The following is a 21,577-nucleotide window of genomic DNA, read 5'->3' on the forward strand; positions in this document are numbered from 1 at the left end:
TTGTAGAAATTGAAAATTTCAAAGTTCATTAGGCTTGAATTGGGGTGTAATTCATGGTTGTAGCATTGTTTGAGGTGATTTGAGGGTTCGACTAGGTTCATATGATATTTTAGGACTTGTTGGTATATTTGGTTAAGGTCCCGAGGGGCTCGAGTGAGTTTCGAATGGTTAACGGATAAAAATTTGGACTTAAACAACTACTGAAATTTTTCTGATATCTGCACCTAACTTCCTTATACGCGAACGCGTGAGTGCGCCTGCGATCGCGTAGGCTTAGTTGGTCAGTAGAGGTTTTGTGCTTCGCGATCGCGTGGGGATATCCGCGATCGCATAAGGTTAGTTGAGGGCTGCTGAGTTTTGTTCTTCGTGATCGCGTGAAGCGGTATGCGATCGCGAGATTTTTGTGACTCGCGAACGCGTGAAGAAGGTCGCGTTCGCGTAGAGTAAGTGGAGCAGAGGTAGAAGTCATGTGTTTTATTCTTCACGATCGCGTGGACGAGTACGCGATCGTGTTGGTCTGTGATGTTGTGCATCGCGATCGCGTAGGGTTAAATCTGGGTTGTGGAAAACTGTTCTTCACGATCGCGTGGGAATGTTTGCGATCGCGTAAAGCAAAGGACTGGGCAGAGAGTTTAAGTTCTGAAAATGAGACTCCATTTTTGACGGATTGGAGCTCGGGAAGAGGCGATTTTTGGGAGATTTTCAGAGAAAATAACGGGGTAAGTGTTATTAACTCAATATTGGTTAAATTACCCGAATCCATGGTTGTTTTTAATATTTAATCGGTGAATTAAGTTGGAAAAATTGTGAAAGCCCTCTTGGTTTAGTTTGGAGATTTGAGGGTCGAGTTGATGTCGGATTTGAGTAAAATTTGTATGGTTGGACTCCTTGTTGAATGAGCATTCATATTTTATAACTTTTTTCAGGTTCTGAGACGTGGGCCCTACGGGCGATTTTTGAGCTAATTTTCGGATTTTATGGAAAATTAGTATTTTCTTATGGAATTAATTCTAATAAATTTTATTGACTGAATCGAATTATTTGTGGCTAGATTCAAGGCGTTTGGAGGCCAATTCACGAGGAAAAGACATTACAGAATAAATAATTTCACGGGTTGAGGTAAGTAATAATTTTAAATTTGGTCGTGAGGGTATGAAACCCTGGATTATGTGTTATGTGAGTGGTTTTGAGAGGATGCACATGCTAGGTGACGGGCGTGTGGGCGTGCACCGTAGGAATTGTGACTTGTTCAAATTCGATGGAACTGTGTAGTTGAATTATCTATTGATATCCGTACATTCTCTACGTGATAGGGAAAATTGAGCTGAAACTCATATTAAAAATCATATTTATACATATGTTGTTATTATTGGTACCCACTGGGGTCATTTCTATGGTTGAATAATATGTTCAAATAGTAAATTTTTGCTCAGTCATTTTTATCATTTTATATCATACCTTAGCCTCTCTTATTTATTATTGATGCATCATATCACTTTTTTTTGGCTGCTTATCATGATTTCTGAGAGCCCGTGAGACTGGAGAGGTTGATGACTGAGTGAGGCCGAGGGCCTAATTGTGAGGATATTTATGGATCGGGCTGCACGTCGCAACATGTTTATTGATTTTTGCCATGATTGGTTGGATATAGTGCTTGGGATGAAGGAGCCCTTCCAGAGTCTGTACACACCCCCGGTGAGCACAAGTACCTACCGAGTGCGAGTGCCGAGTGATGAGTGATTGTGAGGAATGAGTGATTGTGAGGTTGGAGTGAATGGGAGGACTGGGTGACTGTTACTCTGAGAGGACACATTGATTTCATTATTTGTTGCATTTCAGCTGTCATATAAGACTATTTTGAAGATTTTGGAAAAATATTATTTTCTGTTTCGGTCAAACTTGATATGAAATTTTAGTGAAATCTTAAATGTTGAACTTGAGAGCATGTCTACTATTTTATATTGGAAAGCATTGTATTTGGACTTAGCTGAGAAGCTCGTCACTACTTTCAGTTCTTTATTTATTATTATTACTTGCTGAGTTGATTGTACTCATACTACACCCTACACTTCGTGTGCAGATTCAAGTGCTTCTGGACATAGCGGGTGATGATTCTCTCGCACAGTTGATTTTTTCGGAGATTCAGAGGTAGATGCCGTGTTTCGCAGACCTTGCCTCTCCTTCCCTATCTCCTTATTTACTATATTTGGTCTTAGACTATTATAGACCGTATTTTCCAGACTTGTATTCATATTAGATGCTCATGTACTCAGTGACACCAGGTTTTAGGGAGTGTTCGTATCAGTATTTGTGGAATTTTGTATTGTATTTAAACATTATGTTTTCAAACTTAAAGGAAATCGACGGTTATTGATGTTGTCGGCTTGCCTAGTACTGAGATATGTGCCATCACAACAGGTTAGGATTTTTGGGTCGTGACACTATTCCACCACATCCATCTACTCATCATACTACCCACCATTCGCTCTCTCAGCAATATTATTACCATTCTCCGCCACAGGGGTATACACCGCTTCCTCTATATGATCTTACATGTAGTTACATGGGTCCATCGAGTCAGCAGTCACAGAGCCATGTAGTATGCCCGTCATCTGCTCCATTTGCTTCATCACCAGTTGGATCGCATCCATCTAGATTTCAGCCTGCAGGATCGCAGCAGTGGTCTGGATCGCAGCAAGGGTCTAGATCGATCCAGGGGTGTGGATCGCAACCATCTTCATCAGGGACCCCGTCTCCCTCTCCACGGAGTTCGTCTCCTAGCATTTCTAGACTTCGTCTTTGGGATAGTAGCGTTGAGGCAGATGCCTCCCCTTCTGCGCACGCTTCAGATTCATCGGAGGATGATGATCCAGATGAAGTGCGGTATGATCGTTATCATAGGATGATCATCAGGCCTGAGGACAACGAGTAAGATTTATTTATTACTTCTTTATTTTTGCTTAATTATAATAGCTACTCTTGTTTATTTAATGTAATTGCTATGTTGCACGTTCATACCTAATCATCAGGTTACAAAGACAATCACTGAAATTCTTGGCCGATTGTATAATGCACCCTATCCGACTTGGAGTGACTTTCCACCTTCTCATATGCTCGGGCCTTCTTTCCCAGTTCACTTTTCTTCTCGAATTTGTCGGTGGTCCAATACCTCATCAGATCCTTCCATAAATGTGGTAGGACCCATGAAAGCTTCTTGTTCTTCTTTCGAGCGGATGAGAAGGAATCAGATAGTCTCTTACAGCATTTGAACTCCCAATTTTCACAAATTTCACTGTTATACCGGTCCTCCCAGACACACTTAGTCTGCAAATAAAGTATGTAACATTAGATGAAAATATTATTAATATAATGCTTAAATAGATAAGAATTGTATTAAAACCTTAAATTGGTTGAACATTTGTTGCACGAGCTCCGTGACTCCTTGCACTGTGTGGGTGCAAGGAGCATGAGGGCTACGAGAAGACTACTGGTAATTCCTTAAAATATTTACATCTATTTTTATCGGACTATATTTATATATGTTAATTTAGTTAACACGTTTTATTATATTTGTAGGAAAAAAAATATGGGAGGAAGATGACTCATGATGAGTTCTTCGTGGAGACTCACATCCGGAAGAAGAAGGCACCGACAGATCCAACTAGATGGGTCGAGGACTGGGCGGAGACTACATATGTAAGTTTCATAACTACTATAAATATTTATAATATTATATAGTTAATAATTTTCTATCTTCTAAATAAAGGGTCGCTACAAGATTACTGTGGAGGAGTACACTCAGAGCTTGCCACCGAATGAGCAAGGCGAGCGACCACCCATTTCAGACGAAAAAGCGCAGAGGATATGGTTGGATGTTGTCGGTGGTCCTAAAAAGGGGATAGCATACGACCTTCCAGAGAGATCATTTCGGCGCTACAGGGCTGAATTGCAAGGTATAGGGACTTCCGTCCAAGGCGAGGCAATTGATAGGTCGACTATCTCGTCTATGGAACAGAAGATCGTAAAGCTGACAACAGAGCTTGAAGAGACAAAGACTAGAGAACAAAAGTGAGATGAACAATTTGGTAACCTTCAAGTTCAGCTAGAAAAGAGGGACTGACAATTTAATCTCCTTCAAGGTCATCTGACCAATCTTCTTGCTAGTGGTGCTTTTCCTATTCCCCGGTCTCGTGAGCCTTCCCCATGTGCTAATCCTTCTCGTTGTGATCCTACGAACCATGCCGACGATGAAGGTTCTAGTAGTGAATATAGAGATGATGCAATATAAGACACTCATTGAATGATGTGTATTGCTAAATAAAATATTGAACTTGTCAATATTTAGTTGAGACTAGTTTTGAATGATGATTGTATTGTTGATATTATTTTGTTATTGAACATTTGTATTGTTGTTGTTGTTATTAGCGTTGTTGTTGTGGTTGTTATTAGCGTTGTTGGTTAATTGTTGTTGTTGTTAGTTAATTGTTGTTGTTGTTGATTAATTATGGTTGAATGGCAGCAATATAATGTTGCCATTATAGGATGAATATTGGTTGTAATTGGTAGGTGGTGTAGCTTAAAAGCAGGCATTTTCTGCCCAGTTTTTACCCAGAAAAACCAACCGAAATCGATCGGAAATATCATTTTTTGCCCAGAAATTCAAAATTTCCGACCGAAAATGGAATCTCCAGAATTTTGAAATTTCCGACCGAATTCGGTCGGAAATTATGAATTTAAATTTATTTATTTAAATAAATTAATAATTTATTATAATTTATAAATAATTATATATTTAAATAAAATTATTATTTATTTAAAATTTCGACCGATTTCGGTTGGTATTTGAAAATTAAATAAATTTTTTTAATTAATACCGACCGATTTCGGTCGGTAAATAAAGTTAAAATTTCGACCGATTTCGGTCGCAACACGTTAGCGACCATCATTTTTCCGACTAATTAAAAGCGATCGGAAATCGGTCATTTTTTTTCAATTGCCGACCGATTTCGATCGGTTTTCGTGGACGAATTTAAGCAGTTTTTTAGTAGTGAGTTAAGCAGGTCTTCGTCAACCTGTCTACTTATGCTTAGTGGATTTTTTAAACATAAATGAGATATATACTTACCTTATAAGTAATTCGCTTGTGTAACTATTATATTTATATTGGAATACATATTATGATATTTGAGAGGAACTTTTAGCTGATTCAAATTAAATTTATTGACTGAATTCATTCCAACGAAACAACATGACCATTAACGATAAAAACTTAACTCCTGGCCCCTTCTCACTGCTTTTGTTCCTTCCAATTCAAGCTGATTATAATATTCGGAAAACCTTGTTACAGTCATGAACTTATGCAAATTGAAAATTGAGTTATGCCCTCAAGCAAAAAGAATTTCAGTCTCTAAACTGAAAGGTTTAAGCCTTTAAGGTAACAATTGGTATATGAAATTAATTGAGCTTAAAGCGACATGAGAGAGCCAAAACTACAAAGATTTAAAGAAAAATGAATTATTATCAATAATCAAGATTTAAAGCAATTCCAAAGTTCAATCTAAACAAAGAGGGTTCCAATCCTCATAATTATGTTTAGAGTACAACCAAATAGAGTTACGAACAATAAGAGAAGAATCTCAACACCAGTACATGATACTTAAACTTATACTCTTTTTTATTCACCTCTAGCTTAATTAGGAGTCAATTGGTATCAATCCTAAGCATTTTCTGTCTTATAACATGACTCCTGAAAATTATGCTTGTGTATCCACTATGTATATATATATATATATATATATATATATATATATATATATATATATATATATATATATATATATATATATATATATATATATATATATATATATATATATATATATATATATATATATATATATATATATATATATATATATATATATATATATATATATATATATATATATATATATATATATATATATATATATATATATATTGATAGAAATTTAATCACTTTTTCATGTAAAGATAAAATCTGAACAAAAACAACCTTAAAAATTCAGAAATATTTCAGCATAATATGCTAGAGTTCGAATTTTTTTACATATGAGCTTCCAGCATAATGTGTTGGAGTTCCAACATAATATGCAGGAAGTTTATATGCAAGAGTTCCATAATCCCGCATATTATGCTGGAACTTTCCGTGGTTGGAGTTCCAACATAATACGCTGGAAGTTTATACGCAGGAGCTCCATAATCCCGCATATTATGCTGGAACTTTCTGTATTTCAGCAAAATAATGACTATTTTTCAATGACTTGACAAATGCTGATTATTTTTCGATTATCAATCCAAAAACTGGCTAGCCCGTCTTATTTTCAACTATTAATCTACAATACAATGGGCCTTAGCTTGACCTCGGGGTAAGCGCATCTTTTATTAGGATTTCATAATCGTTCTGGACACCAATATCAATAAATTATGATACTAGTAAAACAATTTTATCATAAAATCATATACCAATACCATGTGCATAAATATATAAATATATAGTATATTTATTTAGACATGTTGAACTTGCAACAACCCTATCCATCCATAGAAAAAGATGACATCAATTGCTATAACCTACTTACATATATAAAGTTGAAAAGGTAAAACTACTTTAGGCAGGTACATAGAAAAAAAGGGATCTGGCAAAAATAACCGATTTATTAATTGTTTATTTTTTAAAGCATTATGTATAGGTTATATACTGATTAAAAGCAAAAATAGGAATAAACAATTATATTTGGGTTAGTTCTTAAAAAGAAAAAAGAAGGCCAAAAAAGAACTTCAGGTGAGTACTTCAGCCACTTCTTATCACATGACTATATATCTGTATCTGAAGTTTCCATCAAAACAATAAGAAGAAGGGTAATTGTGTAAATGCAGAAAATGGAATATCCACCAATAAACCCTCTAATCCAATTTTGTCATGTTCCCCAAATGGAGGGAGAAAACAAAACCTGAAAAAGAAAAAAAAGAAAAGATTTCTTCTCATTATTTCAACTTTTCAAGTAACCGCAGAGTCGCAAACGAAAGGTTGTTCTTCGGACAAAGCTATAAAAAATCAAAACTGATAGGAAGAGCCAATAAGCAAAGTCAATCCAATCATTTTCTGACCTAATTTTCCGCCATAGATATTCTTCTCTCAGAACTTGAAACTGTCACTTCTATCGGTATATTCAAACTTCTCTCTTCTGTTTTACTTCATTTTCACTACTGTCAACTTTAACTTCAGTATATGTATCGAAACGGAATGTTGATTAATCGCGAAATCACTTTCAGTTTTTTCAGCTTGCAAATATTTGTTGTGGTGATTTTAACTGATTGTTTGTGGCTCCTATGAATTAATTTTCACTTGTTTGTTGATTGAAGTTGAAAACTTGCTTTATTTGTTTTTTAGGGGTTTGATTTTGAGGTAATGAGAATTGGCGGCATTGTTTTGGTGTATTTTTGACGTTTAGTGTGTTAGAGGAGAGGAGGATGGGCTTTGCTTACTGTTTATGGCAGCCGAATGCTTCACATTGTGGTGAAGCTTTGAACTACAGGATATTAGATAGGAAAAACAGCTGTGATGTAGGGTTGAATCATAAATTGCTTGGAAATGCTAGGGTTTTATGTAAGAATAGGCTGGGGAAAAGGTTGAAACGGAGTGTGGCCTGTAGTGATAATAGTTTAGCATATTCAAGGATACGATTTAATTGTGCTTTGTGGAAGTCCGATTCAAGTGGGAATTTGATGCGCCGTAAGGCTTCTAGGGGAGTGAAATTGCCTCGGTGTCAGGGAAATGATTCAGTTGCGTTTATCGATGGTAATGGTAGAAATGTGGAGTCCAGTGAGAGTGCTGAAGATGGAGCTCTGAGTGCTAATACTAATGGAATCGCGGAAATTAGTTGCGCAATTGAGTTGGAGGAAGATAAAGAAGAAGAAACAGAAGGAGATAATTTGGATGAACTAAGGGAGTTGTTGCAGAAGGCACTCAAGGATTTGGAAGTTGCACAGCTGAACAGCACAATGTTTGAGGAAAAAGCACAGAAGATATCAGAAGCTGCTATAGCGTTAAAAGATGAAGCGGCTAATGCCTGGGATGATGTAAACAAACAACTTGATAGTGTTCAAGAGATTGTAAGTGAAGAGATGGTCGCTAAAGAAGCAGTTCAAAAAGCAACAATGGCCCTTTCTTTTGCTGAGGCAAGGCTTCAGGTTGCTCTTGATTCAGTACAAGCTGCAAAACAAAGAATTATGTCTTCAGAAACGTCTGAAGATAGCAAAGGGGAAGATTCAACTTCATTGATGGAGGAAGAGGCAGCACTCTTAGCTGCTCAGGAAGATATAAAGGAGTGTCTGGACCGTTTTGGAAGTTGTGAGGCTGAGTTGAGGCGTCTGCAGAATAAAAAAGAAGAGCTGCAAAAGGAGGTTGACAGACTGAATGAGCTAGCTGAGCAAGCACAAAACAATGCTTTAAAAGCCGAGGAAGATGTTGCAAACATAATGCTTTTAGCTGAACAAGCTGTTGCTTATGAGCTGGAGGCTACTCAAAGGGTCAGTGACGCGGAGATCGCTTTGCAGAAAGCCGAGAAGAACCTAGCTGTGTCAATTGTTGACTCCCCAGAAACTTCAGTTTTACAGAATGGATCATCTACTCAAGGGCAAGTGTTGGTCGATGGGACCCTTAGCGAGGATGAGGTACTCCCTAGAAATTCAGTCGATAGTGTTATTGAAATAGATAGGGAGGTACAACTGGAGGATGCTTGGGCGGCAAGTGGGCCTTTGTCAACTGAGGAGTCACGTATCTCTGATGAGAGTGATGAAGAAGATAGAAAGTTAGTTCTAGACTCCTCAAAAGATTCTGATTCTGATACAGAAAAACCAAAAAGTGTTCAAAGTCTGAGGCAGGAGGTCAACAAGGAATCAGCTAGGGACAGTTCACTTAATGCTCCCAAAGCATTATTGAAGAAATCATCCCGTTTCTTGCCTGCATCTTTCTTCTCATTTCCCACAGATGGTGAAGAGTTCACACCTGCTTCAGTTTTCCACAATCTCATGGAGTCTGCAAGGAAGCAATTGCCCAAGCTGGTGGTTGGCTCATTACTGATGGGAGCAGGGTACAACTACTATAAAACTGTTCATTCTTTGTTGCTTTTGAAAGATGAAGCTATTTCTTTCTAGCTGCATGTATAAGTGCCTCGTTAGGATACAATCTTTGTACCATTAGATTGGTATAGCTTGTTTATGGTACTTGATATGCTTTTGACGTCTGTCACAGAATTGCCTTTTACGTCAATCGATCAGAGCGAATTTCTCAGTCGTTTCAGCAGCCAGACATCATTACCACCAGCATTGATGAGGTTTCAACAAATGCAAGACCTCTGGTTCGACAAATAAGAAAACTGCCCAAGAAACTTAAGACACTAATGGAGATGCTTCCTCATCAAGAGGCATGCTTCTTTAACTCCCTTTAGTTTAACGCCTGCAATCACCATTTTGTTAGGAAGGGGCTTTACTTCTACTTGCTAATGGTGTTGTTGCTCATTTCAGATAAATGAGGAGGAAGCTTCTCTTTTTGACATGTTATGGCTATTGCTCGCAAGTGTTATCTTTGTGCCGATCTTCCAGAAAATTCCAGGAGGTAATTGAATTTTGCTACCTTCTTTTATCGCATGAGGACAGTGACTAGGGGCTTCTTATGTTAAATTGTTCACCAAACTTGTTCTTGATGTAAAGGTTTCCTCGTAGGTCTTTCCTTGAACATGTTCTAAAAATTGAAAAATGATATTTGATTATTAGACACTTAGTTTTCGGTGACCTTGATGTATGTCACAGATATGTGCCCTTTGCTCCTCTGTGACAGACGTACTCTTGTTTCTTGTTAATGGTTCATCTTCTGTCTGCTATAATGTGTAGGAAGTCCTGTTCTTGGGTATTTGGCTGCTGGAATCTTGATTGGACCCTATGGTCTTTCTATCATACGTCATGTACATGGGACCAAGGCTATAGCTGAATTTGGAGTTGTCTTCCTGCTATTTAACATTGGCCTAGAGGTACAGTCTAGGAAAATTGACTAGTTTATTTCTTTCTGAATGTGTTACAAATACTGCCTTAATAACCTCTGTTTGTATTCTCTTTGACAGCTTTCCGTTGAGAGACTAAGTTCAATGAAGAAATACGTTTTTGGGTTGGGTACTGCTCAGGTAATTGAAAAAAATTGAGCACTTGGGAGTTGTTAAGCCCCCTCCATAATGCTTATAGAGTATGGTCTCAACGTTTTAGGTTTCCACACTAATTATTAATATATTCAAATGAACGCAGGTCTTAGTGACAGCTGTTGTGGTCGGGTTAGTTGCTCATTTTGTTGCCGGGCAGGCTGGACCTGCTGCAATAGTGATTGGGAATGGTCTTGCCTTATCTTCCACTGCGGTTGTCCTCCAGGTAAATCCTTCTATATATTTAGCAGGTCTTCCTTGCTGGATGAATGATGGGCGATTTAGCTGGATGAATGATGGGCGATTTAGCGTTTGAGTAATTTGTTGTACTCATTAAGTACGTTGATTTGGTGACCGTTTCAACACTCTAATTAAAGTTAATGCTTAAGCAGGCAATATTATTATGCTATGTTCCCCAAAAGTCCAGAAGCTATAATGCTAGATAAGGGTTGATGCCGAGATATCAAATCAGCATTGGAGTTTTTCTTATCATTTCCTTGTTGATTCACCATATTTACTACAATCAAGGAATTGTAGTTTATCTATAATTGGCTTTGTCTATGTGCCTGTGACCCTCCCTCTTCGAAAAATGAAACTTTAGTAATTAATTTATTATGTTGCATATCTGCAGGTATTGCAGGAGCGAGGTGAGAGCACATCACGGCATGGACGAGCGACATTTTCTGTATTACTCTTTCAGGTATCTGCATAGAGACAGTACAAAATTGTCGCATCTTTCTCCTGAGATGGGTGAAACTTGGAATATTATGTGTATCTATGCATACACGCGAATCACATATATTTACTTGCCATCACATATAGGCTGCTCTCATGCACTTGAAATGATGACAGTCAGTGCTGCGGTACTTTTAGATTTTTCTTTCTGATATGATTAACCAAATTCTTCCCTTTATCCTCCAGGATCTGGCGGTGGTTGTTCTACTCATACTGATACCACTAATTTCACCAAATTCATCAAAAGGAGGGGTATAGACTCTTGTTACCGTCTTGTCTTCTGGAAAAATTATTTAAAATTTTTGTGTTTATTATAATTACGATTCCAGCTATGTGAACTGGACCTGTAATATTCACCAAACTGAGAGCCAATAGCTAATCCCCTAAAGTCACACGTGAAAACAACATTCTTTGCTTTTGATAGCTGTGAGTTACACTATAGCTGTTTTCTCAAACTGCCATTATTATAACAGAACTTATTTCTTCTTAGGTTGGTTTCAGAGCCATAGCTGAGGCCCTTGGTTTGGCTGCTGTAAAGGCAATTGTAGCCATCACTGCCATTATTGCTGGAGGACGTCTGGTAAGGTGTTTGTTCATGTAGAATCACTTCCAATATTATAAATGCTTCTGATTAGTATATAATTTTTAAGTTCTAACTACATCTCTTACGATATTTTGGACTTTAGTCTTTCATTTGCTTTTGTCTATACATTATTAAAGTAGGGTTTGATATTTATCTATTGCAAAATATAAATAGGTTTTAATTCCGTTTTTCACTTTGCAAGTCTTGTAAGATACATTGCTGTAATGTGAGGACGTTAATATTTTTGTTCTCTATTCCAATTTCAGCTGCTGCGGCCTATTTATAAGCAGATTGCAGAAAACCAAAATGCAGAAATATTTTCGGCAAATACGCTTCTTGTTATCCTTGGGACTAGTCTTCTGACAGCCAGGGTACTTATGATCACATTGTTTATGTGTTCATGAATACTGCCCAATTCTGTTAGAACTGTTATCTTGTTAACGCTATGATGTGTTATCTGATGTAAATAATTCAGGCTGGCCTCTCAATGGCTTTAGGTGCATTTTTAGCTGGTTTGCTTCTGGCAGAAACTGAATTTTCATTGCAAGTTGAATCAGATATTGCTCCATATCGTGGACTCCTATTGGGTCTCTTTTTCATGACGGTAGGTGACAATCTTGTTTATTGTACAATGTGAATGCTATTTTCTAATCCTACAATTTGTCATTTGGAGTTAAGGTAGGATAGGTCTTGGTAAGGTGCTATTTACATTTAAAGATTCTCACTCTGCAATCTCTAGCACCAACTTGTAGACCTTAGTTGTCTCTCCTGAGTTGTTCTCTTTGAATGAATGTACTTCTCAGTAACATTTTATCTATTTTAATCAACTTTTATCCAGGCTGAAGGGAGAATCGTTTATGAATAAATTATTATAACTAGTGCTACTTTGTGACTTCAAAACTGAACAATTATCATCTGGTTGCAGGTTGGAATGTCCATTGATCCCAAGCTTCTTCTTTCAAACTTTCCAGTTATTATGGGCTCATTGGGACTTCTAATTGGTGGCAAGACCATCTTGGTTGCATTAGTTGGTAAACTGTTTGGTATTTCAATTGTATCGGCAATAAGAGTTGGTCTTCTACTTGCTCCTGGTGGAGAGTTTGCCTTTGTAGCTTTTGGTGAAGCTGTTAACCAGGTTTATCTCTGATAGCTTTAACCTATTACAAGCAATTCTGAGCCGTTAATAAAATTCTTTTATTCCATTTCTTTTTCTCCGTTCTATTGCTATGCTGTTCAAACAGCATCTTCCTTTATCAAGGAATTGTGGACCTTTTCTACAATTGACCTGTGTGCTGAAATCAAATGTTGAGCTAGTGAGATCCTGTTATTGGGGAAGTGGAGACAAACTACCATCAAATCCTTCCAGTTTCTATCTATGGCCGCTGTCTTACTTCTATTTTACAAATCCTCTTAGAGACTTGTTCTTTCTCATAGCTACCCTTAAATAGATTCAGAGCTGCAACATATCTGAACAGTACAATGCTAAGCTCTCTGAGGATCTTTGCCCCATGATAAAAATATATCTTATTAGAATAAGTTTATTATCTTATTTAATTAAATTTTCTCCATGATTTTGCTTTTCTTTTTCCAGGGTATAATGTCTCCTCACTTGTCATCTCTGCTATTTCTTGTGGTTGGAATTTCAATGGCCCTCACGCCATATCTAGCTGCTGGAGGCCAATTAATAGCATCTCGTTTTGAGCTGCACGATGTGCGAAGTTTATTGCCTGTGGAAAGTGAGGTATAGTCTCCTACTTGGGGGCACAATCTCTCTTCTTTGGTTTTAAGCGAGAATAAACCATTTACATGTTCGTAAAATCTTATTTTTTGACAGTTTGGTTTCAGGTTGTCAATAGTAACAGGGTATTGGAATTAAAGGATTAAGGTTAAGGGGTCTTAATAGTTAATACTATTGTTAAAAAAAAAAACAGTTGTGGAGACTAGGAAAACTGGAATTTTGGTGATAGAAAAGCTTCCTTTTTCTCCTCTTCCCTACCTCAAATTTCTTCATCTTCATTCTTCATCCCTGTCTGCTTTCTCCTTTCAGTGCCTTTCTTTGATCCTGGTTCATCTCTTAAGTTTTGTGCTCTACTTTGTTGTTGCTATTTAAGTCCCATGCCTCAGTGTTATGGTACTAAGCCTTTTGGACCCTCGCAGTTTCTCTATGCAAAGATTTTTTTTTCCTTGAAAATATTGTCTATTGAATTATAGCTTCATATCATCATCTGATTAGGTTTCCGCTGAACCTTATGCCTCACTTTGTTTTCCTTCCGAGCTTATTTAACATAATTTTTTTCTTCTTCTAATTTTAAGTGTTCAATACTTAATTTGTTCTTTAACTTATTGCTTCTTTGCTTTAAATTTAATTGCTATTGGTAATGTCAGCCTTTATTACGAAGATCATTTGTCTGAGAAGTAACAGATATTCAGTTACCAAAGCTCATTACTTGAAGGACTACATCATTTAATGATATCTTTCTGGATTATTACCTTCGTAAATGTAATGAAGATTTCACTGACTTAAATTTATTGCATAATAAAAGGTGTAGACTGATAGTACCTTTTTTCCTTCGCAGACAGATGATTTGCAGGATCATATCATTATTTGTGGATTTGGTCGTGTTGGCCAGGTTTTGCCCCGTGCTTCATGAATTGGTTAAATTGATCATTTGACAGAATGATTTTCAAACTTTGGAACAATGAAGCTATTTCCATCTTCTGCCTGTTGAATTAGTTTTCATCTTAACAGATCATTGCCCAACTTCTCTCCGAGCGACTGATTCCGTTTGTTGCACTTGATGTGCGAAGGTATGATTCTCTTTTTACTCACATTCAACTGATTTCAGCTCCTGTAGGTTCAGTGAAGATTTCATCTGCTGTTTGTTAAGCTGACATAGAATTTTTTCTTCCATAGTGTCATTTCCTGATATGGTGGTTCTAAAATTTTATATTTTTCGTAAAAGAAAAGAAAAAAAGCAGGAGGAAGAACTTATATCTTTTGAGGTGTAAGTGACTTTCTGCCTCAGATCTCTATATTCCTATGCCGTGCTTAAGTTTTCTCACCACTATGGTTCTTTTCACAACTTACGAAGCAGCACCTCCACTATCAACTACTCTTAAAAGCCACCAGATCTTTATAGCTGACCAAATGCAAGAAAATGGTTTTTCTTTATAAGATATTATATAGTTTGTTAATTGTGAGTCATCAGTCATTATCAACCTTTAGGATATTAAAGTAAAAGTTTTTGTTTTTCTCTATCTAAATAAAATGTTCATATTCATGCATGCATCCAAGGGATGACAGTGAAAGAGAAGCAGATGATGGTTTTCCTGTAAGAGTGCCAGTGCCAAGCCAGAGAACTGAGGAAACTGGTCTAGAACAGAGAAGTCCTTAATTGAACTTGTTAAATAGTTATGTGTAAATAGTCCTAGTCCCATATGTAGGAGTAGAATATGTATCATATATAGAGTTCATTGCAGTGTTTTAAAAAGCGATCGATCTTTAAGCGAGAAGGGACGCGAAGCGATGGCTGCTCGCTTTTCCATGCCTGAGGCGACTCGACCAGATGAAGGGCTCGCTTCAGTCGAAGAAGTGCGAAGCGACGAAGCGATCGTGAAGCGCAGAAGCGCTCGCTTCTGTTCAGAGGGGCCTTTTTTTTAAAAAAAAAGTTTGGGTCTGTTTTTTTATTATACAAAACAGACCCCAAAGACCAAATTGACCATTTCTCTCTTCTTCCCAAATTGATCGACCATTGCTGCTGCTAGGGTTTCAACTTCCTCCAGGTAATTTTTCTTCTTCTCCTTTCTTCTTCTCCTTTTTTTCTTTCTTCTTTCTTCTTCCTTCTTTCTTCTTCTTGTTCCCGTCCAGCGTCTGCTAAGGTATTTTATCTTTTTTTCTTTCTTCTTCCTTCTTCTTCTCTTCTCTTTTTCACTTTTTCTCGTCCAGCGTCTGCACAGCTAGGGCAGGCGCTGGTTTTCTTTTTTCCCCCCTTTTATTCTTCTTATTTATTAATTTTAATATGTATTTTAGTTTATAAAATTAATTATTATATATATATGTTATATTTTTCAGTTTATTTGATTAATTTTATATGTATTTCAGTTTAGAAAATTAATTATTATATATATATATATATATATATATATATATGTGTGTGTGTGTGTGTGTGTGTGTGTGTGTTATATTTTAGTTTATTTGATTTTTTTAATATGTATTTCAGTTTATAAAATTAATTATTATATATATTATAGTAGCTTTGATTTTGCTTTTCCTATGGTTTGTGGAGGATTTGGTGGTACCTACTTTTGAGTTTTTAAATTGAACTTTTTGATTATTTATATTGTGTCTTTGCAAGGTTTACATTATATTTTTTAAGAATTGCGCTTCACTTCAATGAAGCGTGCGCTTCGCTTTTGAAGCGAGGGGAGCCTCTGTCGCTTTTTTGCGCTTCTCACTCTCAAAAACACTGGCTCATTGCATCATTGTTAAAAAATAGATTTTTCTTCCGTGCATTCTCGCATGGTATCAGAGCTTCAGTGAGAATTATCGTTGTGCGTCATTCCAACGACATTCGGGAAGAAAGATCTCATTGCCGTGCAATTTTCCGGCAATTTCGTCTTGTTCCCAGGGTTCATCACTGCTACAATGGTACTATGCATATACCAGTACCACCATCAGATCTGAAACCCTTGTGCGACCAAACCCTAAAAATTCCAGTCCCATCGGAACAGAAAAGTCAGTAACCGTGCGTCTTTCCGGTTGACGATTCAAGATTGATTTGCGTTATCTCCTCATTGGTAAGTGTTGTGCGAAAACCAACACTATCACCTTGTTCGGAAAAGTAAGACGACAAAACCCCAGTCAATCGCTCCGGCAGAAAGTCACGTGCCGCCAGAACTAGGGTTTCGGCGAGCTACATTAACTTTTCCGGCGCGTGTGAGCCATCCCGGCCATTTTTTGACAAAACTTCTCAGGACAACTTACTCGTCCAGTGATTCCGAACCTACCCATATAAATTACATCAAATTCTGACAACTTTTATTTTTTTGCGACATGAACAGTGGTTTTCCGGCATGAACAGTAATTCCAGAAAAAGTTTGTGTATTCTGGTGGTGTTTTAGAATCTATTTTGTAGTGTGGAATTCGGCTTAGTCTCACTATTTTCAAATTTTTCCGGCAACTGTTCGGCCAACTTTTGTTTATCAGCAACCACCTGGTTTTGTTGCTCAGGGGGAGTCTAGTGGCCTTGTATGTCGAATGATCAGCTTGCAGATATTTTCACCAAGTCCCTCATTGGTCCTCATATTAGTTACATATGTAACAACCTCGGTACATATGATTTGTATGCACCGGCTTGAGGGAGAGTGTTAGATAGTTATGTGTAAATAGTCTTAGTCCTATATGTAGTAGGAGTAGAATATGTATTATATATAGAGCTCATTGCATCATTGTTAAAAAATAGATTTTTCTTCCGTTCATTCTCACAGAACTTTTAGATTATTTCACAAATCAGCTATGTTGCGCGGACTCCTCATTTCAGCCCGCACCCGTGTCTACATGACACTAGTAAGGGTAAGGGTGTGAGATTCATACCGAATGTGGTCAACCCGACATCAGATACTTTGACCACAATCCATGGACAAGTTTGAGGAAAAAAATGGGACTTTGATTTCTCAAGATAAAAGTTAGTACATATTTGAAGACATGGGAAATGGCATAACTTCAATAGTCGACCCGTATTCGTGAAATGTGTATCCGTATCTGGATCTTCACACCTGATGATTTAGGATATTTTTATAAATCTATCTTTAGAATTTTGAATTATTTTTCGCCGAATCCCCTCACCCGTATCTGGATCCCGTATCCCCAAATCTTTTAGATTATGAAGGATCCGACCTTTGGATCCGCACCCGGATCGGATACCCGCACCCGAGTCCGAGCAACATAGCAAATCAGATATGAATTAGAATCAAAGTTGGTTCCCATCCAAAGCTTGTAATGTTGCTCTCTATAGTACTCTTTAACTAAGATGGATTGTGTGGCTGAATGCAGTATCTTATGTAGACACGGTTACATGAATTTCTCAAAAACATAAAAGGGTACTAGAGTTTCCTTATATGCTGGAGCTTTGATTGTAAGTGGATCGTGACTATCATCATATTGCTCTAGAGTACTTTGATATTCAGCAGTTGATTATTAGAGCATCAACAAGTATTAACTTGATTACTGCATCTATAAGAAAGGTTTCTTTGTGGTGGTGGGGGCGGAGGGTGCAGGAAATGTTGCTTTCACTTAAATTTTCCAATTGTTATCAGTTATCATGAATATCCTGAGGCTCATCTTAATAGATGTTTCTATAATAAATGCAGTGAACGAGTTGCAGTTGGTCGTGCACTTGACCTTCCTGTATACTTTGGTGATGCTGGTAGCCGAGAGGTAAAGCAAATTCCTGAACTTAAGATTATCATTTCGGATATTTTATTTTGACATTCTGTGTTCCGATTACTAGGTTCTACATAAAGTTGGAGCTGAAAGAGCATGTGCTGCCGCAATAACATTAGATACTCCCGGTGCAAATTACAGAACTGTTTGGGCCTTGAGCAAGTACTTTCCCAATGTGAAAACATTTGTACGTGCTCATGATGTGGATCATGGCCTCAATCTAGAAAAGGCTGGAGCAACAGCGGTATCTTTCTTATTCTAATTTCTGCTATTGATCTTTTCGTTGGAAACTCGTTCATATTTTTTCACTTAGCATTCTGTATATCTCTTGATAACATTTGGATTCTGAGTCTTGAAAATTTTGTTTTATTGCTGGTGTATTATGTTGTGCTATGGTAAAATTTTGTAGTTGTAACATATCATGCATAAAAGAGGAAATAGTTGCACATTTGATGGTTGGATAAATGATGAACAATGCATTAACTGAGGTGGATAAAAACTTTTACAGGTTGTGCCTGAGACCTTGGAACCAAGCCTGCAGTTGGCCGCTGCTGTCCTTGCACAAGTAAGTGGATTTGATAAGCACCACTTCATCAAAAAAGTAGATTTGATAAGCACCTCAGTTAGGAAAAAGAAAAGAAAAGAAAAGAAAATTGATGGCCCTTGTTTGTCTCATTTTGACTGATTTAGTTTTTAAGCTGGTAAGTAATTGATCAGTATAACCAAATTCTAATTTGAGAAGTTTCGTCCCAATACTGTAGAGTGATATGGATGATGATTCAATAGCTTATCATCATGTATCATTCTACACTAGTCCTTCAGAATGGTATAGCATATGGCTTTCTCAAGGTATAGCATATGGCTTTCAGAATGGTATACTTTAACATTCTTGACGGAAAGGACCAATTGTTGGATCTTCTGATGCAATAATCTTGCTGCGCACTGCATTTTGCGTCTCGACCTCCTTGTAGTCTACTTTTGGCAATCTATAACCATCATGAAGCAAATAAAATTCTAAGAATATATTGTGTCTTCTAGGCTAAGCTGCCAATGTCAGAGATAGCGGCAACAATCAACGAGTTTAGGTCCCGCCACCTCTCTGAGCTTACAGAGGTAAATTATACATGCACTACTTGTCTTAGCTTTTGGAACGTTGTACGAGGTTTCATAGTTCAGATTTTGTCAGATATTTTATGCTGCCCACGGGATTTTGTTTTGCAGCTATGTGAAACTAGTGGAAGTTCTCTAGGCTATGGATTTTCTCGTGTGGTGAATAAAGGCAAAGTTCAGCCTCCAGATTCTTCGGATGAGAACCAAGTCAGTGAAGGAACACTAGCAATATGATTACCATTAGAAGAAACAGGGATTTGCGTTGATTGGACCCAAAAAAGAAGAAGAAGGAATTGAGAAGGGAAGATACTCCTGATAAGTGTATAGTGTTTTACTTAACCCCCCTGTTCTTGAAAATTGTACAGAAGAAATATAGTACGTAGCAAGCAACAAGCTATGCAGGAGAGCAAATCTATTGGCATAACCCAAGGGCAGCTCAAGGGGAGGCTGGTTAAGCCTTTGCTTTAGGCTCCCAAAATTTTGGGGCCCAGAAAACTTTTAAGGGCAAAAGCGTTTTTGATCCCTGAATTATTATTTTATTCTGATTTTAGTCCTCAATTTAAATGTGTGATATTGCTCCTTTAACTTTGACATATGTTAATAATTAACTTTAGTACTGTTAGTTGAAGAAGTAAAAGGGGGAGAAAGGATACTAGATCCATTGCTTCAACCTGATCATCACCATTACTGATTTAAGATTTACTTTTAAATATACCATCTAATAAGGGAGAATGCGCATCCTAGCTTGCCAGCCAGGGACATTTTTGGTATTTCAGCAGTCTTCATGCTTTAAGACTTGTACTTCATGCTGCTCTTTCCTTGCAAAACACTAGCACACTAACAAAAACACTGGCACACTAACACACTTTGTATAATTCCTTTTGTGTCCTCAGACTATATAGTGAAGTCTTCTAAAAGCATAGACCCCACTTAAACCTCCTTTTCACGTGTCACTCAATTTGCAGCCTTGTGACCACAGCACTTCCATCTCTACACATAATTTGGAAGGTATATCATATCAATTTAAAATTTAATATTTAGTTATAACATTTTAGTGGACTGTTGTATAAGCGATGCATTGATATATATATATATATATATTCTCAAACTTTGTTTTGTTGTATTACACAAACTCTGGTCATTCAAAGCAATTCAAAAGTGTAGCATGACCATGTTAATTACTAGCAATTCTATTGACCCTTTTGTGAATTTCAATCCCAAAATTAACGGGAGTCTTTTTTCTTTTTTAAGCTTTAGAAAATATTAGTTGCATTTGAAATCTTAATAGTAAATGAGAGAAAATCTTAACAGTGATGAAGCAAAGTTTAGTGAAAGATTTGGAGACCCAATTGGAGAACTCCACAAATTGGAGATTTCTTTAAATTCTCATAGCTTGAAATTGGTGAAAGAATTGGGAATCCATAGATTTTAACGTGAAAGCACTTCTTTTGTGCTAATTAATTCATTTAGATATGAATTAACTACCAAAATTATTTGTTATAAGTATTTTCATTTTTCGAGATATTATACATATGTAAGTAATTAAATGTCAAATTATAAAGTCATAAATTTGAACTATATAAGATCCTTCAATATTAAATTATTAATAACAACAAATAAGTTAAATATAATTAATAATGGTTAAGTCCAAAATACTTTTCGTATAAGCGGTACTAAAATTATTTACCTAAGTTATAATTATTTAGCAAAAACTTGTTGGAAAAAGTTCAACTAATATTTACAGTATTAGTTTTGCACACAAAAATTCAAACAAATTACATGTCATAATTTGCTAAAGAATGCACACAACATAAATAAAGGAGGAATTTTAACCCCCAAAAAAAGTTTGGCACACATAGATTAAAACTAAATAACAAATTGCATGTTAGGAATTATTAAAATTATACACACATAAACGGTTAGGTGGAGATGGAAACCCGTGGGGACGCGAGGGGTACAAAGTTAGGCAAGGAAGCTACTGTGGGAGAATTTGCATGGCAGCTACAGTAATGCCCTTCCTTAGCTAGCCAATAACGTTACATATAATATACTAATAATAATTCTAGAAACTAGAAATAAATTTGAAGAATGAATTGCCATATTTTCTGCTTAATCTTGGACATTTTTATGTTAAAGGCTCATGCATGAAGAGAAGCTCACTCTCCCATTTTTTGTATCTATTTCATTTGGATTAGATTTGTAGAGTCAATCCAATAATACTTAAAAGAGATAAACATACCCAACAATATTTTGTGGAGTTTGAAAGAAATTTTTACTTATACTTCTATGTGGCAATTCCGCCAAGATCTCTTCGTTAGTTGGGGGAAGAATCCGCCCGAATCGGATTTTTTGAGGAACGTATCGAGAGAGAATTAGATTTGGTTAGACAATGTGTGATTGGTAAACAAGGATCGATTTTTTATCAAGGTACAGAATGTATCGTCAAATATTCAATATGATTCCACAAGATCTAGT

The 21,577-nt window shown here is 36.7% G+C and overlaps 1 protein-coding gene across 1 annotated transcript; it reads left to right on the forward strand.

Annotated features, from left to right (window-relative positions):
• The first annotated feature begins 6,887 nt into the window (after positions 1-6,887).
• LOC107831030 (K(+) efflux antiporter 2, chloroplastic-like) lies at positions 6,888-19,772 on the forward strand. The gene is made up of 21 exons (XM_075238306.1): positions 6,888-7,205; positions 7,433-9,134; positions 9,296-9,467; positions 9,568-9,658; positions 9,934-10,070; positions 10,161-10,220; positions 10,339-10,458; positions 10,864-10,932; positions 11,154-11,219; positions 11,458-11,547; positions 11,817-11,921; positions 12,026-12,154; positions 12,476-12,685; positions 13,142-13,291; positions 14,127-14,180; positions 14,300-14,358; positions 17,920-17,986; positions 18,060-18,236; positions 18,501-18,557; positions 19,031-19,105; positions 19,214-19,772. Exons 2-21 carry the CDS (start codon positions 7,513-7,515, stop codon positions 19,334-19,336), a joined length of 3,633 nt encoding a protein of 1,210 aa, XP_075094407.1. The 5' UTR covers positions 6,888-7,205; positions 7,433-7,512; the 3' UTR covers positions 19,337-19,772.
• Positions 19,773-21,577: the final 1,805 nt, after the last annotated feature.

Source organism: Nicotiana tabacum, chromosome 19, assembly GCF_000715075.1.
Source record: "Nicotiana tabacum cultivar K326 chromosome 19, ASM71507v2, whole genome shotgun sequence".
NCBI classification, from domain to species: domain Eukaryota; kingdom Viridiplantae; phylum Streptophyta; class Magnoliopsida; order Solanales; family Solanaceae; genus Nicotiana; species Nicotiana tabacum.

Bases quoted from the DNA above. Each gene is read 5' to 3' on its own strand.
- LOC107831030 (XM_075238306.1), top strand. From the start codon at position 7,513: ATGGGCTTTGCTTACTGTTTATGGCAGCCGAATGCTTCACATTGTGGT. The intron at 9,135-9,295 runs GTACAACTACTA...CGTCTGTCACAG, and splicing joins TCATTACTGATGGGAGCAGG to AATTGCCTTTTACGTCAATC. The intron at 14,181-14,299 runs GTTTTGCCCCGT...TCATCTTAACAG, and splicing joins GATTTGGTCGTGTTGGCCAG to ATCATTGCCCAACTTCTCTC.